General features: G+C 38.7%; 1 protein-coding gene across 1 annotated transcript in view; it reads right to left on the reverse strand.

Annotated features, from left to right (window-relative positions):
- Positions 1-17706, reverse strand: part of dnah7 (dynein, axonemal, heavy chain 7) — an 83383-nt gene that overhangs the window by 18884 nt on the left and 46793 nt on the right. Inside the window, 14 exon segments of the mRNA XM_055215790.2 lie at positions 362-552; positions 2186-2340; positions 4341-4504; positions 5645-5830; positions 8235-8249; positions 8251-8416; positions 11493-11839; positions 12068-12398; positions 12513-12742; positions 12873-13745; positions 13874-14093; positions 14168-14294; positions 14377-14545; positions 15695-15850. Of these exon segments, the coding sequence (XP_055071765.2) occupies positions 362-552; positions 2186-2340; positions 4341-4504; positions 5645-5830; positions 8235-8249; positions 8251-8416; positions 11493-11839; positions 12068-12398; positions 12513-12742; positions 12873-13745; positions 13874-14093; positions 14168-14294; positions 14377-14545; positions 15695-15850 (3330 nt within the window).

Genomic DNA, 17706 nt, shown 5'->3' on the forward strand with positions numbered 1-17706 from the left:
TTACTGATATACAATGTGCACTGTAGATGCAAACATTGTAAAGTCCATAAAACCACCTGATCTCCATTGGCACTAAAAAAAAAACAAAGTAATTGCTGTGAGTGTTTCAAAACAACACAGAAACAATAGATAAGCCCTTGGATGTGTATTAAATCAGTGTACATCAGCCATCTGGCTCCTTTCATCCGGGCTATAATAGACAGGGCAAGCATGTGTTTCTGGGTGTTTGATTAACCATGTTACTCACCATAAAGGTTTAATGTAGATGGAAAGGATTAGGTGACCTTGTTTTGAAACAGAAGTTGTTTTTTGAGCATGTGTGTGTTTGCATTGTTTGTGACTATAAGTAAACAACACTGACCTTGACCGAGATCTCAGGCAGATAATGTGGGTTTCGCAGCTTGGTTGTAATGTAAAATCGGAAATCTGGAGAGTATTCGATAGTAGAGTCACCCAACCGGATACAGATACTGCCCCCCTGTTTAAATGTCTGCTTCAGCAACAGGGGTTCAAGTACAGGGTCCAGCTCTTCGCCAACATTCTCCAGCAATACTAAAATACATCATGATTGAATGAAAATCATCAATCACACTATCAATAAAAACAAAACCATGATCTACTGTTATCTTATGTGCACAACCTTGTCCTAACATTGTGGATCAGATTGAAATTGACTGACTGACTCATTCCTTCAATCTACCCAGATAACTGATATGCAAAAATGTGAACTAGAGTGCACCAGCCAAAACCCCAATAAATAAATGTGAATAAAATGAAAAAATAAACTCCTAAAGAAGAACACTAGCCCTACAAACCACACAAGCCGACTGTGTGCCTTTCATCTTAGCGAGACTCTGATGAACAGCAGATGAGAATGGGAGGCAGAAGTAAACAAAATCAGCAGGTTCATTCTGGGTTGTGTCCACCCAGACTCCTTTACATTCAGTAAAGTGAAGTTGTGTGAAGTTTGACAGAAATTGTAATTTCAGGTGGTGTAAATTATGTGAAATAGGCAACTGTGCTTCCCTTGTGAAAAGAGTGTCTATGTTTGGATATGTGATGCGTATATGTTTTCGTGGTGGAGTGGGACCCCAGGGGAGAAACACTGGTATTGCACCTGGGGTACAGTCATATTTCTTGCCTATGTTTAAGATTTATTAGATTCAAACTAACCATCTGAAGAAATGTGAATGTTTTCTTAGCAACCAAATCCGTATATTCCTCAAAGACATTAGGAATAATAACTCTGAGCAGTTATAATGAAGCCGTAAGTGCAGTAGCTTAAAGAGATAGTTCACCCAAAAATGAAAATAATGTCATTATTGACTCCCCCTCATGTCGTTCCAAACTTGTAAAACCTCGCTGATCCTTCATTGAAAATCTACTTACGATATACTGTCCATGTTCAGATAGGTAATAAAACATCATCAAAGTAGTCCATGTGACATCAGTGGGTCAGATAGAATGTGTTGAACCATCAAAAATACATTTTGGTCCAAAAAAAAAAAAATTATGACTTAATTCAGCATTGTCTTCTCTTCCACGCTGTGAAGCGCATGCGTGAGACTAAAGTCGCGTGACTGCAGTGATGCGGATGACGTACGACGCGGCTGACGTGTTATCTGGTGCCCCCCTCCGGCTGTTTTTTTTTTGTGCGCCCGGGCTTCGTTTACAGTCTGAAGGAGACGCACGTTGTAAGTTTGAAAAAAAAAACTTCGCAAACATGTCTGAGGATGACACGTCGTCCGCGTCACTGCAGTCGCGTGGCTTTGGTCTCGCGCATGCGCTTCACAACAGACGCGTAAGAGAAGACTGAATGCTGAATAACGTCGTAATTTTTGTTATTTTTGGACCAAAATGTATTTTCGATGCTTTAACACATTCTAACTGACCAACTGATGTCACATGGACTACTTTGATGATGTTTTTATTACCTTTCTGGACATGGATGGTATACTGTACGTAGATCTTCAATGAAGGGCCAACAAGCTCTCGGACCAAACATAAAACATCCCAAACTGTGTTCCGAAGATGAACAGAAATCTTACAAGTTTGGAACAACATGAGGGTGAGTCATTAATGACATTATTTTCATTTTTGGGTGAACTATCCCTTTAATTACAATGTGTAATCCATTACAAATATAAACAGCATATCAGGATAATTCAGTCTCAGTATTTCTCACCTGGAGTGCCAAACTGAATGCAGTTTTCTAGCGTGCGCACAAAGTCAGGATCACTGAGCTTAATGACATGCAGGCTGTTGGACTTCTCCATGTTCTTTAGCCACTTGTTTGCCTGACCCTGAGGAACAATCATCAAGGGCCACCTCCTTGCATTACTGCAGAGAAACAGAGGACAGAGATCTCAAAACCATCAGAGCCTGCTGCTAACCACAAATCACATTCATCATCAAAAACATGGAACCTATTCTTTGTAGATAAGCAATGTTTTCTTTATTTTTCCTCAAAGAATAACCTCTCCTAAGTTTTCATATAACTGCTTTCCAGGTTATATATTCAAGAATTATCAATTAAGATTTTCTAAAACACAATTTCTGCTTTTATGAAGTTTTTCCTCTATTCAAGAACTCTTTTAAAGGTTATCATTTTCCAAATACTTTTTAATATTATTATAAGCTATGCAAACCATCAATAATCCTTTCCATCAAACTTGATTTTAAAGGTGCCAAAGAATGCTTTGAAATAATATGTTAAATTGTTCTCTTTGATGTCTACTTAGAAGGTATGTGGCTTTATTAAGTGCAAAAATTATCCAGAGATGGTTTTACATGTCCATTTACAACCCTAGGATTTGCCCGTAAATGAAAAGGTCTATTATTACTGTATTTGAAAAGGTCATGAATAATAATGTTGAGCTCTGCTCTGATTGGCTGTTTCATAGAGCAGCTCCTTCAGTAGCTCTGTATGTATGTAAAAAGACCTTATGTTTGAGCCTGTATCAGACAAAGATATGTAATTTGAGGAATAATCCATTTTTGGAGATTGTTAATGGACATTTCAGAGGGGTAAATTTGTGTTTTTTCATTATGGAACGAAACTGTAACGTCAATAGTAGAACTTCAGCTAAAATGCTACTACGCTAGCATATAGCATTAACTAGAATATAACGCTAACTCAGCAGTCACAACTTGGTTTTAACATTGTAATAACATTGTACATAATTTAATGTGTAATTTAATGTTAATTAGCTGTAACGTGACAGTCAGTGTTATGTTAAGATTAGCCTGTTTTCCAGCGGTCTTTTGCATGCATAAAGTTTGCATAAGAAGGAGTAAACAATCACATTGGAGGCTCAGATATGTCATGTACAGAGCTCGTATTATTCATCTATGCCTAGGTAAATACAGTTTTACATTCTACAGCACCTTTAAAGTGTGCTAAAGGTCTCATCTATTTTTACTACACATCTAGAATGTAAATCCAAAATCCTATATTGTACTTCTATTGCTGCGTTCACACCAGCCACAGTAGAGGCGTCAAGCGGCAGTGATTTCAATGTTAAGTCAATGTGAAGATGCATTGACGTGCGAATTGAGCGTCTGGTGTGGTACGCGTGGTTCACGAATGGTGCTTTTTGTGCATTTTGCGTTTGATGCAAATTTTGTTGGATTTTAGCATCACGTTAGCCAATCAGGAGCCTGTTTGCTGCTGTGGCGGCAGCCCCGCCCTGAGTCACTCATTCAACATGGATGAACGCTTGATATTGTCCGTGAGCAGTCACCCGGAGCTATACGACACAACTTCTTCTTATTATTTCTATAATGACAGGAATAAAAAGGACCTCGCTTGGAAGTTGGGAGTGTCAGTGAGGACATTGGGCAACCTGGGAAGTTGTAAATACACATTTCACTTTTGAGTCACGTGACGTTTATCGACCTGCGGCATTCCCACCGTTTTTTTTACCATTTTCCCCCTATAGTAAGGTAACCAAATACAAACCGGTAACTCTCGATGAATGCACGATCAACATCAGCCATCTTGCAAACAGACTACTTCGCTCTAGACGCGCGAATGCATTCAAAAGCGGCAAACTAGACGTGGTAGACGCGATTTTGACGCCTCAAACGCGGCTGGTGTGAACCAAAAATTTGGTTAAGAAACAAAATTTGTAATTTGTATATTATTTCAATCTAACAAAGAGGTACATTTACATATATTACATTTAGGCATTTAGCAGACTCACTTTTATTCAAAGATTCAATAAAAGTGATGTGTCATTGGGAGGCAATTTTACAAGTTTCTTATAACAAGATACAAGTTTTCACTATTCATATTTAGGCCCCTTAAGAGATAATGCATCTTACAAAAAGCCTCTTACGAGATAATAATTGCGTTGTCAATGGAGAAGCTGTCTGAAGGTAGGCCAGCAATAGTCCAGCTGCGGATTTTTACCGGTTCACCCAATGAGTTCATCAGGGACATGTTTTTAGAGCAGGGAATTCCTCTGGTCTTGCACAAGTCAATCCATTCCTCTGTCGCTCGCTAAAGGTCACACAAACATGAACAGTAAAGCTCAACACAGAGAATATGATGTAGGCGGCCTGATTCCGAACCAGCTTCCACTGATGCCTGAGTTTACTGATACATACTGAAAGCTATAAATACATTCCTGTAAACACACAGATCCATACATTTTACATTATCGGTGTGTTTCAACTTAATAATGAAATTTTGGACAGTACTATTGTCATTCTGACAGCTTTATTTTTGTTTAAATTTAATAAAGACTTAGTACTCTCAAAGGTAATAAGACGTGCTTGCCGTGTACCTGCACGGAAGCTTATATAAACAGACCCTCTGCTGGGAGAAAAGATATTGCTTTCACAGAGGGGGAAATATTAAAGTTAAACTACTCCCTGTTCCCTGAGTGCTATTTCAAACCCACCACAGCATCTCCTAGTGTGTTTCAATGTATTTTCACTGAGTTCATTCATTTTTTATGGACCCTGTTTTGTTGTTAAAACTATGAAATGGACATGGAAATGTATACAAATTATATCTACAGATAGACTATCTAATACTTTACCATCTGTAGTGAAAATAAGTATACTTGTGTCACGTCACGGTGCTTGAACTGAAATTCAATCGAAAACTTGACAAGGTTCAATGTGTCAGAACAAACAAACACAATTTGTCCCAGAAGTCTTTCAATGTTTAATAAAGCCTTTCTTAAATTGTAAAATATTCGCAAGATTTTACAATACATTGTAATAAAGTTCGACCATAACATGTTTTCAAAATGTTAATGTGAAATCAATTACAGCAATATAACTATAAATAACTGGATAACAATGCATTGTGGAATCTCCACAATGAAAATACTCATAACCCCTTATAACTTGTTGTAAATAGTGGTGTTTTCTTTAAAATCATTATTGTGATTATAGATGCTTCCTGATTGACCTGAAGCCTGTTCAACTTTAAGCAATATTTTACCAGTACTATACAGTACCTACCTGTACAGTATGCATGTTTTGTTAAATTCACCGACAACCGTGATGAGGAAATGAGGAATGCTTGGGTTTTTACTGTACATCCTAAAATTTTATAACCTCTGGTTTACAATGTGGGTTTGGTAGCAAAAGCATAGAAAAAGATCTGTATTGTGTAAAGATGGCACACCTGTCTGTAGCTGGAGGTAAATGCACCAAGGTAAGCCACTATAGCAGCAGAGATCAGAATATCTCCTGTCAGGTTGTTGTAGAGTTGCCCTAAATTAAAGGCTGTCTCACTCCAGCGTGTCTTCTCACCACCCAATCCCCCAATGAGCTGCTCTGCTCGATCCAGCTTTTTACTGCACAACTCCACCTTCAGAAAACACAAACAAAACATAAGATCACACATAGTGTAAACTGAAACAGCTAAAGCAGTGTTCCCCAACCTTTTTTCTGCCACGGCACAGTTTTAATAAGTAAAAAAACATACGGCACACCTCTATACCAGAAAGCATTAAAAGAAATGCACAAACCTCTATTGCAATTCTTAAATGACTTGTTTAACTGGAATATTTTGCTATATTAAATGTAGAACTCACATTGAATGCAATTACACTTGTTTTGATGAACACAAAGATTATATCCTGGCTGGAATTGATGACATTGACATACGCAGTTGTGATTTTTAATTTTTCCACGGCACACCAAACAAGCTGTCACGGCACACTAGTGTGCCACGGCACAGTGGTTGGGAAACACTGAGCTAAAGAACGAACAAAAGATTGTTATACTGATTTATAACAGCCAGCCCAGTCACACGAAATTACTTACATAATTTTGTAATTCTTTTTCATGATACTGTCACGAATTTCTGCGTTTTTTGCATGATCGTATCACGAATTTCTGTGTCATGGTCACGTATTGATTAATCAACTGTTTTGTCAATTTTTTTACCATTTTCGCTTCCGTTTAGGGTTACATTTACATCCTTACCCAATCCAACTCTAACCCTAACGCCAGGCGAAAATGCTTTAAAATTGAGAAAATATAAAAAAATAAATCAGATTTTTTTTTATAAACCAATACTTCAAAAGGCATCTGGTTTAAGAAACCTAATAAAATGCAATCCCTAATAATAAATAAACATAGATAATAAAAAACAAATAATAATAATAATCTAAACTATAATATAAAATGCAGAAGGCATTTCGCAGTGGGACGTCTCTTAACTAAATACGGAAAAAAATATTTCATTATGCACAAATTATTAAAACATTTAAAAAGTCATTAAACAATAATGAAAAATATTATAAAAAAATATAAGTGCACATCAATATTAGTGCATAGTAAACAAGCTTCTGCTACAAATTCGAGTCATTCTATTGGTGACATTTCCGCACTTGAGAAACGGATAGCGACTAGTAAGTACCACTTAAAACCCAGCTGCGAGCGATCGTTTTATGCGCATCTTTAAGAAACGCGCGTAAATAAACAACGGATGTTCGTTTAGTAGCTTGTAGAAAGCGCTCTTAAGTTCTAAGTTCAATCGTTGGTCAGTTCTCATCATGTTGTAGTTTTGCACAATACAAAAAAAAAAGTGCATTTACAATTTGACACTTACAAAACAATGAAAAATGCATAAACAGTGTTGACTTGAAAGACTTCACAAAGCAGGTTAGTTAAAGCTGTAATCTATATTCAGAAAGAATCAGCTATTGACATTATACGCATCAGAAGAATTTGTAATTATAGATGAATGTTTACTAGACTAACATCTCTCCAAATAAAGCATCTGATTGACTGTCTGATCTGCTAGAGCAGGCCCTATTTCATCAGAGATAAACAGATCTTTTAATCGCAGTTCTGCAACAGAGGAACATTGCCTTTGTTCGAAATGACAATACGAGCCTGCAAAGCTACTGCAGAGAGTGATGGAAACTCAGCGGTTAGGCACTGCGCTGACAGCATGGCTACAGAAGCTACAATCCAGCACATCTTATTTACTCCCTGCGATGATACTGCACTAATTCTTTGTGACACAGATGAATCAAAGGCCATTAAACTGAGAAAACTGAAGAAATGAATCTTTACCATTCAATCTAACTTAACCAAAAAACAGAAAACCATTTAAAAGAGACTTCAGGTAACAGCATAACGGGTTGTCTCGGTGCATCCGAGGGCCTTGATTCTGGACATGCTTGAGAGAGCACGGCATAAACAATTTCTACCCTCGATAGGGAAAACAGACAACCTGAATTACAAACATGTAAGGAAAGTGGGGAATAACAACAAGGAACATGAAAGGAAGTGAAATAGGGCAGAAAACAGCAGCAGGGCCTTGGTTTACCCAAACATCGCAAAAACTGACAACCAGTCTCTGCAGACAAATGAGAACAGTATGTGTGTGTGCCCTTGTGTGTTTTTGCGTAGGTTTGGAAACAAAAGCTTCACTCTTACGACTTCAAAGTTCGAACATAAAAATGATCTAAAGGAAAGTAAACAAAGAAGATAAAGAAAATATTCCCTCAACTTTTCTTCATGTGAAAATACAAACTAAATTCCTTTGAAAGGGAAGTTATTTAAACAAACTTCCAGCAAAAAGGGGAGACTATCAAAAGGGCTGCTTTGTACTGGGAGACAGTAATGGAAACACAAGTACTTGAACATGGTGTTAAATACTCAAACCTTAAAGAAAAACAGCTACCGTTTGTTGATTGTGAATATCTGGCTTATCATATTTTGCGCCGTGTGGTTTTTGACTAGCACTCTCTGCATACCTGATTCTCTAGGTCAACTTTTTTTGTTCTTGTTGGCTTCCAGGGTCTCCTGCAGTTTGAACAGTTTATCCTGGACTTCCTTCAAAGCAGCCTGTTTCTTCTGAAGGCCTGCCATGGCCACCTTCAGCTCCTGCTCTGCCAGCGCCAGCTTCTCTTTTTTGGGAGTCACTACTTTTGCTACCCTGTGAAAGAAAAACAAGTTTGCAACCACAACAAGGCTCTTATTAGATGCTAAATATGTTAGTAAAGAAAAATAATATATAAACTTTAAATATGAAATTTAGTTTTTTGCAATCTGATCAAGCGTGAAAAAACAGCATACTGTTTTTTCTTTTTAACATTACTTAATACCAGCATGAATGAAACGAAAGGGATAAGCAACTGCAAATCAATGATGTATTTCATGGTAAAATACGGTAAGTATTGAACATGTCACCATTTTGCTCCTTTCTTTTCCTCAAACAAATTTCCAAAGGTGCTATTGACATGAAATTTTCACCAGATGTTGGTAACAACCCATGCAATCCACACATTCAATCATTCCATAGATGTCCATAAATTAAGTTATGTGTAAAAATGTAAAATGACACAACGAAAAAGCATTGAGCACGCTTTCTGAAATGTATTTAACTGATTCCCCGCCAGCCATTTTTTAAAAAAGTTGCCCACCAGCATTTTTTGTGATTTTCACAAGAGTTTCACAAAATGCCTTCCAGGAAAAGTTTCTTCTAAAAATATATAAACATACAAATATATCAAATGAAAGAACAGACCCTCTGCTTTCAAACAAACAATAAACAACCAAGCAAAATGGGGGAAAAAAACATTTCATCCTATCTATATTTTTTCTCTGCTCATAAACTCTTAAAGGAACAGTATGTAAGAAATTTATATCAATAAATCATAAAATGGCCCTGATATGTCACTAGACATCAAGAAATCATTTACATTTCAAATAGTTATATCACTGACAACAGTGGTCTGGACAGGATATTGTCATTTAAAAAGTGGAGTTGCAGCCCTCAACTGATGTTTATGTTGTCATTTTGTGTATTGGCCACCAGTTGTGTGATTGTAGTACCAGTTTTAGCCACAAGTTTTGTTGTTGCAATACCAGTTTTGGCCACAATCCTACATACTGTTCCTTTAAATATGCATATTTTTCTTTAAAAAATACAAATTTTTAGCAAAAAGCTGAAATAATGGCATTTTTGTGAAGGAATTTTGTTAGATATCCGACTCAGAACAATTATCAAAACATACACAGAGTTTAAAATTAGTAAATAATTTTTTTTGCTTGTTTTTTATAAATTGGGTAAGTGCGCCAACTAGTGGATAAAAGAAAAATAATTATGCAAATGTTTTCTAATAATTGACGAGATAACATGTCAATGGTGGGGAAAGAGTTAATAGTTTGTACAAAAGCCTTTGTTGGTATGAAAGCTTCCTGTATGGAGAAACTAGTTGCATGCATTGCTCAGGTGTGAGGTCTTCAAATCTTGAAGGTTCTGTGGGCCTCTTCTATGAACCCTAATCTTTAGTTCTTTCCATTGGTTTTCAACTGGATTCATGTCAGGTGATTGGCTGGGTTATTCTAGCAGCTTTGTTTTTCTCTGAAACCAATTGAGAGTTTCCCTCTCTGTGTGTGAGATGTTTCTAGCATAACACTTTGGTAATGACACTATTTTATAGGCCATTAGCTGGAACTGAACCAGCTGTTATTATTTGCACTGACAAAGGGGCATGGTTGTTTTTTTAATACTGACTGTCTTGGCTTTCCATGCCTTTTTACATAATTTCACATAACTTAACTTATGGACATCTATATTTTGAATTATTTGCATGTGTGGACTGCTGGTGAAAATTTCATGTCAATAGCACCTTTAGAAGTTTAGGGCCAGATTCACTAACAGCTTGCGCCAGCACAAACCACCATTTATGCATTAAATAATGAATGTCAGGATCTACTACAGACGCGCAGTAGATAATTAGTGCTGAAAAAGTGTGGTCTAGTAACAGTATTTTTTTGACTGACCTTATTGCATATGCATTTCTAAGAGTTTTCCTTTCAGATGCAAAATTTCTGGGAAGAGAGTATTTAAATGATTCACGCAATGCAATTTACTAATGTTTGCGCATGTGATATTACTGGTATTTGCAGCATTATTTAACGCCGAAAAATTTTGCTCTTGAAATTGCTGCAATTATAGCTGATAGGAGAGGCATCACAGAGCGCATGGTACAAGGCAGAGTTTTTTTAACATGTAAAAGTTCATTTGCAATTCCAAAGGAACATATTATTCCAAAATACTGTTTGCCAAGCCATGTTATTTTTTATTTGCTGGAGGAAATAAAAGAGGAGTCACTATTAAAAGTCACACAATAGCAGGTGTTTCATAGTGTTGCTTTAATTGGAGCCTTTTAGTAAATAACCTTTTAACCATTACCACTCCCATTGACGCTTTTTCGGAATTGCATAGAGACAGAGCGCGGTTATGGAAATTTGAAAACCACGCCCACCGGGTGGGGGGGGGGTAAAACAATCCAACCGTCTCCATTGACTTTGTATGGCGAGAGGCCGCCTCCTTGTCATTTCTGGCTTATAACAAAAACAGAATAATGCCTAAAAGCTGCTGTGTGACAATATGTACAGCTAACAAGCCAAAGAACCCAGAAATATGTTTTTATAAGCTGTCGAGCCGTAAAACCCAGCCTATAAGGAGAAAAAAGTGGATCGCCGATTACGTTTCCCCCTAGAGGATGCAGTTCTACTAATAGGAGTACTATGAAAAGTTGCCTGTTTCCACTTTTTTCTCCTTAAAGGCTGGGTTTTACGGCTCGACAGCTTATAAAAACTTATTTCTGTGTTTTTTGGCTTGTTAACTGTACGTATTGTCACACAACAGCTTTTAGGCATTATTCTGTTTTTTGTTATAAGCCAGAAATGACAAGGAGGCAGCCTCTCGCAATACAAAGTCAATGGAGACGGTTGGATTGTTTTCCCCCCCGTTGGGCGTGGTTTTCAGGTTATGACGCGCTGCGCTCTGTCTCTATTCGCACACTAATTTGCCCCGTTTGACAAATCTGGCCCATATTTCCTAAAAAAAAATGGTGACGTGTTCAATACTTATTTTACCTGCTGTATGTGTAATTTCACTTACACATATCCATTGTTAATTTGTAGTAGTTAGAGACCTTGAAAAATACATAGTTGCTTGTTAATGGCTTGACTTATGAATTTGTTTTGCTGTAACTCACTTATCGTACGATTCCATGGCACAGACCCATTTACAGAGGCCTTCTGCGGCTGTGGAGGCCAAACGGATCTTCTCCGGCACAAAGTCTGGATTGGTGATGTATTTGTTGCGAATGATGCTAATGTAGGCGGGTGGGATGTTGTCTTTGTTGTACTCATGAAGGCTCTGCAGGAACTTCATATCGCCTAGCAGCTTCTTTGCTGGACCCCAATAGTCTTCCACCTTTTTGCCAGTACCCGAGGGGTCTGGAATACGGTCTGGTTTTATGCCTTTCAGAATGCAGATGGCTTCCATCACCAGCTTGACACCAGCTGGAGGAGCCTTCATAGTTTTAACCACGGTTATATCCTACAAAGGGTAAGACACATCAAATAATGGTTATATTTGTAGTTGAATAGTAAATGAATGTAAGGTAAGAACTTTTGATCTAGTCAGACGTCTATTAGAAAGCTATTAGATTGCTTTTTTGTCTAGCTCTTTCTATGTGCTGCCTGCCTTTGCTCAGTTTGCTGTTTGCCTTTAGTGTAACTGATAGCCCTGATTTTATTATAAGATATTATAAATCTATGCTCTGACCTGTGCAGTGAGTGTATCCAGCGCATCCAATGCAGATTTCAGAATGGGCAAGGCTACAGCCAGATCTGCGTCACATTCATCTTTAATGGCCTTGGCAGCCATTGCCTGCTCATTAGCGATTCCTTCATCCACACGGACCACCTTCTCAGTCTTGGACACCTCCACAGACTCCCGCTGGATGACCACCATCATCTCATCCACCTCTTTAGTGGCCACTCGCAGCTGAGGCTGAAGAGCTTCCAGCTCCACCTGCATTGTGGACACCTGAGCTGCAGCCGACTCCAGTTTCTGGAGACCAACCTCATAACGACTCTTCAGCTTCATGACTTCGCTGTTACAACACAGAATGAAGTTTTAATGTCAACCTCATATTTATTGTTTATTGTCAGGTGAGACCACAGTTGCATTAACATAACAGTTTCTTAACAGCAGTGAGATGCCTTACTCTCTTTTGCGCTGTAGCAGGTGCTTGAACATGGAGATGAGCTCCAGGTATGAGGTTGGTGTGACATAGTTGTAACGCTGCAGCTCTGAGAGGAAACGTGCGGAGAGGTCGATAGTGGAAGTGTGGAAGCTCTTGCACATGCTGATGCAGCCTGCACGAGCGCTGTCCGTCATTTCAACATCTTCCAGGAAACGTGATGCCACAGCCTGTAGTGCATCTTCCGGCCAGCTCTTTTTGGAAGAAAGCACAGTAATTCCAGGAATTTTTTTATTGATTTATGTTGTCTTTAAAGAACAAATATAAATCAGAATCTATGATCATAATTACAAAAAATGTGACTATTAGTAGTACATCACTGACCTGAAACCAGTCAATTGTGCAGCAGTTAATGAGAGCAGGAAAACGCCTCAGACGGCTTCTAAAGGTGTCGCCGATGGGACTCATGGCCAGAACAACATGCAACTGACTGCGACAGCGCTCCAAAAACATGTTGAACAGCGCCAGCGGACTGCCGTCTGTCTGCTTACTGCGCTCACGCTGACGGTCCAAGATGCGCATGCGCTCACAAATCTCCTGCTTCTCATCTACGGCAAAGAGATTAGGAACCTCACCGGTATTTAGCAAGTTGCTCACATCTTCCAAAAATGACTCCATTTTAATCTGAGTGTCGGTGAAGAGGAAGACTCCATGACTTTCACCAGATGTGGACTTTTGCATTATGAGTTTGAGGTCATCACGCCATTCTGTTACTCCGTAACTTTTCGAGATCTCCACCTGAAAGAGTTCTGCTTCGGCCATGTGAGCGGCCAAGCGGGTCAGCGACTGACGCCCGCTCCCTCCAACGCCCACCAAGAGAGCGTGGCCACGGGGCTGTTTGAGAATGCGTGAGATTCGACAGACGTGTTCGATTGCAAAACGGAAAAGAACGAGATTCATGGGAGCTTTGCTGATGTTGTTGTATTCTTCGAGATGAGCCTCCACCACCTGACGGAGCTGCTCAGGGTTGCTCACCTCACGGTAGTTTTTGTCTTCACCCTTGGGGTCGTGGAAATCACAGAACATGAGGCTCCGAAGGTCATCTTCAGTTACGCGCCCATTGGCGTTACGGTCCAAATGTTTGAAGAGCTGATGAAAATCTTCTTTTAGGTGAGACTTGGAGACTTTTTGCAGGAAGTCTACCATCCATGCACAATCAGTCGGGTGAACCAAACGGTCATAATATACCCTTAAGACCTGCATGACAGGATTGAGAGATTTTTAAATGGTTATTTTTCAGCAAGATAAAGTTTGCTATGCCAAGGCCAATAAAACAATGAAGTGTTCGCTATTACATCAGGTGTACTGTAGTTTTTTGCAGTTACCTCATGCACCCACAGGCGTTTGATAGCTGTAGGGTCATCTGCAGTCTCGGGTCGTGACAGGCAGATCCCTTGGATGACGCGGGAAAAATCTCGAAGGTTAAAAAGGTAATGGGACTTGGCTGGGGTTGGCAGAAGGTTCTTAGTGGCTTCCTGGTACACAGACATGGTAGCGTTGACTATCTGGGAAGTGATGCTGGCAAACGACTTGGGAAATGGAAATCTGACAGCCAGCAAAAACAAGAAATTAAAAAACAGAACCATTTATTTATCCCGTTTGTATGTCAGTGTTATTACCTTATGGTTAAATGCCAGTCTAGAATTCTTGAGAAGATGGTGAACATGGTTTTGTCATCAAATTCGTTAATGGTCACTGTGTTAAAGTGACGCAAAAAACGAGGGGTCACTGGGTTCCTACCTCCACCTGAAAGTGACAATGACTATCAAACATGAAAAGCAGGCCGATACTTTGATCTGCTAAAACTGAACCGATTCTGAGTACTTACCAGGAGGACCCATGGCACACATGATCTGGATGTCCACTAAGCTTATTACCGAGCAGTCCTTCATGTCATACCAGTTCCAGTGGTCAAGCCATTGACGCAGAAGCTCTACTGGAGGTTGGGCTCCATAGGTTTCTCTTGCAGGCATGTTCACGTCATCAACAAACACCACCTGATCAAATGACCAAAAGTCCCAGACAAGGTTTAGATTAAGCCAGGACTAGGCATTATATATTAGGGGGCTGTTTCCCGGACAGGGATTATCTTAATCCAGGACTAGGCCTTAGTTTAATTAGGAAATATAACTAGTTTTAACAAACATGCCTTACTAAAAACATTACCTGTATGCATTTTGAGACAAAACAAAGGGCCCTGATGTATTTTAAGATATGTCAGTGCAAGTTGTTTTCAGTTTGGACAGCTCTTAAAAATGTTTTAGTCTAGGACTAGTCTAATCCCTGTCCGGGAAACCGCCCCTAGGACATTAAAAGGATAGTTCACCCAAAAAATGAAAATTCTGTCATCATTTACTCACCCTCATGTTGTTACAAACTATAAATTTCTTTGTTCTGATGAACACAAAGGAAGATATTTTGGAAAATGTTTGTAACCAAACCGTTCATGGACTCCATTTAATTCCATAGTATTCTTTTTTCCTACTATGGAAGTGAATGTGATCCACGAATGGTTTGGTTACAAACATTTCTCAAAATTTGTGTTCATCAGAACAAAGAAATTCATACAGGTTTGTAACAACATGAGGGTGAGAAAATTATGACAGAATTTTCATTTTTGGGTGAACTATCCCTTTAAGCAGTTTTACAAACATGACTTACAAGAAACATTACTAGTGTGCATCTTGAGACAAAACTATGGCACTGGTATATTTTAAATATGTCAGTGCAACCTATTTTCAGTTAAGACAGCTCTAACACGTATTTAATTCTGAGACTAGGCTTAAGCCCTGTCCAGAAAACCACCACTAAATGTTCTGTCTTGTATTTTTAACACTAATGGAAAGTTATGCCCATTAGCAGAAAGTCTGTCAGTGATAACATTACAGAGTTTATAGTTTCATTGCAAACATTTTAAATGGTGATTAATTAAGTAGACGTGTGAATCAGAAACACATTTTGCCCATTAAATTTACTGGCAATTTAGCTCTCAGCTTTACTTTATAGTCTGAACTGTATGCACAAATATTGGTTGTAAATGGATAAAAAACTGCTAAGAGGAAATTGTCATTAAAATTTGAATGAAATCAACATAAACAAAAGCATACAGTAAGATAAAAGTTGCTGGAAGCAGTTTGCCTACATACCATTTTCTTTCCCAGAGGAGGGCCAAACACGCCTTTTCGTCTTTTATCAAGTTTAGACATAATAATGTTTTGGGTCTGCGCTGCTGTCGTTTGGGCAGAAAAGTTGATCAAAAGAGGACTGTAGACATCCTTCTCTAGGCGATTCAGCAAAAAGTCCTGTGGGGGATTTGGAGACACTTCATTAGTTTCACTTAGTACAGATGTTGCATTAAAATTCTGTTTTGAAATATTGAAGAGACACAAATGTTTAAAACTCATTTTACTATTGTAAAGATGAAGTAATTCAATATATTTACATTACAAAGGCCTTGATCTAGATATAATATACACTTAACACATTTATCCCTTTAAGGCATCTCTATTGAGGTTTAGGAAGAATGCTGGAGCTACACTCAACTAAAGGATTATTAGGAACACCATACTAATACTGTGTTTGACCCCCTTTCGCCTTCAGAACTGCACTAATTCTAACAAGGTGCTGAAAGCATTCTTTAGAACTGTTGGCCCATATTGATAGGATATCAATAGGACATCTTGCAATTGATAAATTGATGGATTTGTGGGATGCACATCCAGGGCACAAAGCTCCCGTTCCACCACATCCCAAAGATGCTCTATTGGTATGAGATCTGGTGACTGTGGGGGCCATTTTAGTACAGTGAACTCAATTTGAAATGATTCAAGTTTTGTGACATGGTGCATTATCCTGCTGGAAGTAGCCATCAGAGGATGGGTACATGGTGGTTATAAAGGGATGGACATGGTCAGAAACAATGCTCAAGTAGGCTGTGGCATTTAAACAATGCCCAATTGGCACTAAGGGGCATAAAGTGTGCCAAGAAAACATCCCCCACACCATTACACCACCACCATCAGCCTGCACAGAGGTATCAAGGCATGATGGATCCATGTTCTCATTCGGTTTACGCCAAATTCTGACTCTACCATCTGAATGTCTCAACAGAAATCAAGACTTATCAGACCAGGCAGCATTTTTCCAGTCTTCAACTTTCTAATTTTGGTGAGCTTGTGCAAATTGTAGCCTCTTTTCCTATTTGTAGTGGAGATGAGTGGTACCCGGTGGGGTCTTCTGGTGTTGTAGCCCATCTGCCTCAAGGTTGTGTGTGTTGTGGCTTCACAAATGCTTTGCTGCATACCTCTGTTGTAACAAGTGGTTATTTCAGTCAAAGTTGCTCTTCTATCAGCTTGAATCGGTCGGCCCATTCTCCTCTGACCTCTAGCATCAAAAAGGCAATTTTGCCCACAGGACTGCTGCATACTGGACATTTTTCCTTTTCACGCCATTCTTTTTAAACCCTAGAAATAGTTGTGCGTGAAAATCCCAGTAACTGAGCAGATTGTGAAATACTCAGACCGGCTGGCACCAACAACCATGCCTCGCTCAAAATTGCTTAAATCACCTTTCTTTTCCATTCTGACATTAAGTTTGGAGTTCAGAAGATTGTCTTGACCAGGACCAAACCCCTAAATGCATTAAAGCAACTGCCATGTGATTGGTTGATTAGATAATAGCATTAATGAGAAATTCAACAGGTGTTCCCAATAATCCTTTAGGTGAGTGTATGTATATATACAATACCCCCCCCCCTTGGCTGTCAAACGTATGCACTTTCAACACAGTGGTAAATGGTTAAAATGTCATTTTAAAATCAAGTCAATTTTACAGCTGACTAAAAGATTGAAAACCAAGAAGCACAACCAACATTAAAAACTTATTATAGATCATTCATGCATCAACTGATTAATGTAAATATGCAGATTTCTGAGGGATCTCATTCATTTCAATTTGAGGAGCCTGTGAGTTGTTCCACTTTTGCTTGACATATACAATTTCTTTTAGGCCTTAAAACTCATTGAAGAGCATTGCGGTAAGTTATCGACACCTGCAGACATTTCACAGTATGAAAAACTGAAAAAGAGACCATTAAATTGAAAGGGAGAGCAAATAGAAAGAATTTATAAAAATTAGTGACCGAAATAACTTGAGTCAG

The sequence above is a fragment of the Misgurnus anguillicaudatus genome, chromosome 17 (assembly GCF_027580225.2).
Source record: "Misgurnus anguillicaudatus chromosome 17, ASM2758022v2, whole genome shotgun sequence".
NCBI classification, from domain to species: Eukaryota; Metazoa; Chordata; class Actinopteri; order Cypriniformes; family Cobitidae; genus Misgurnus; species Misgurnus anguillicaudatus.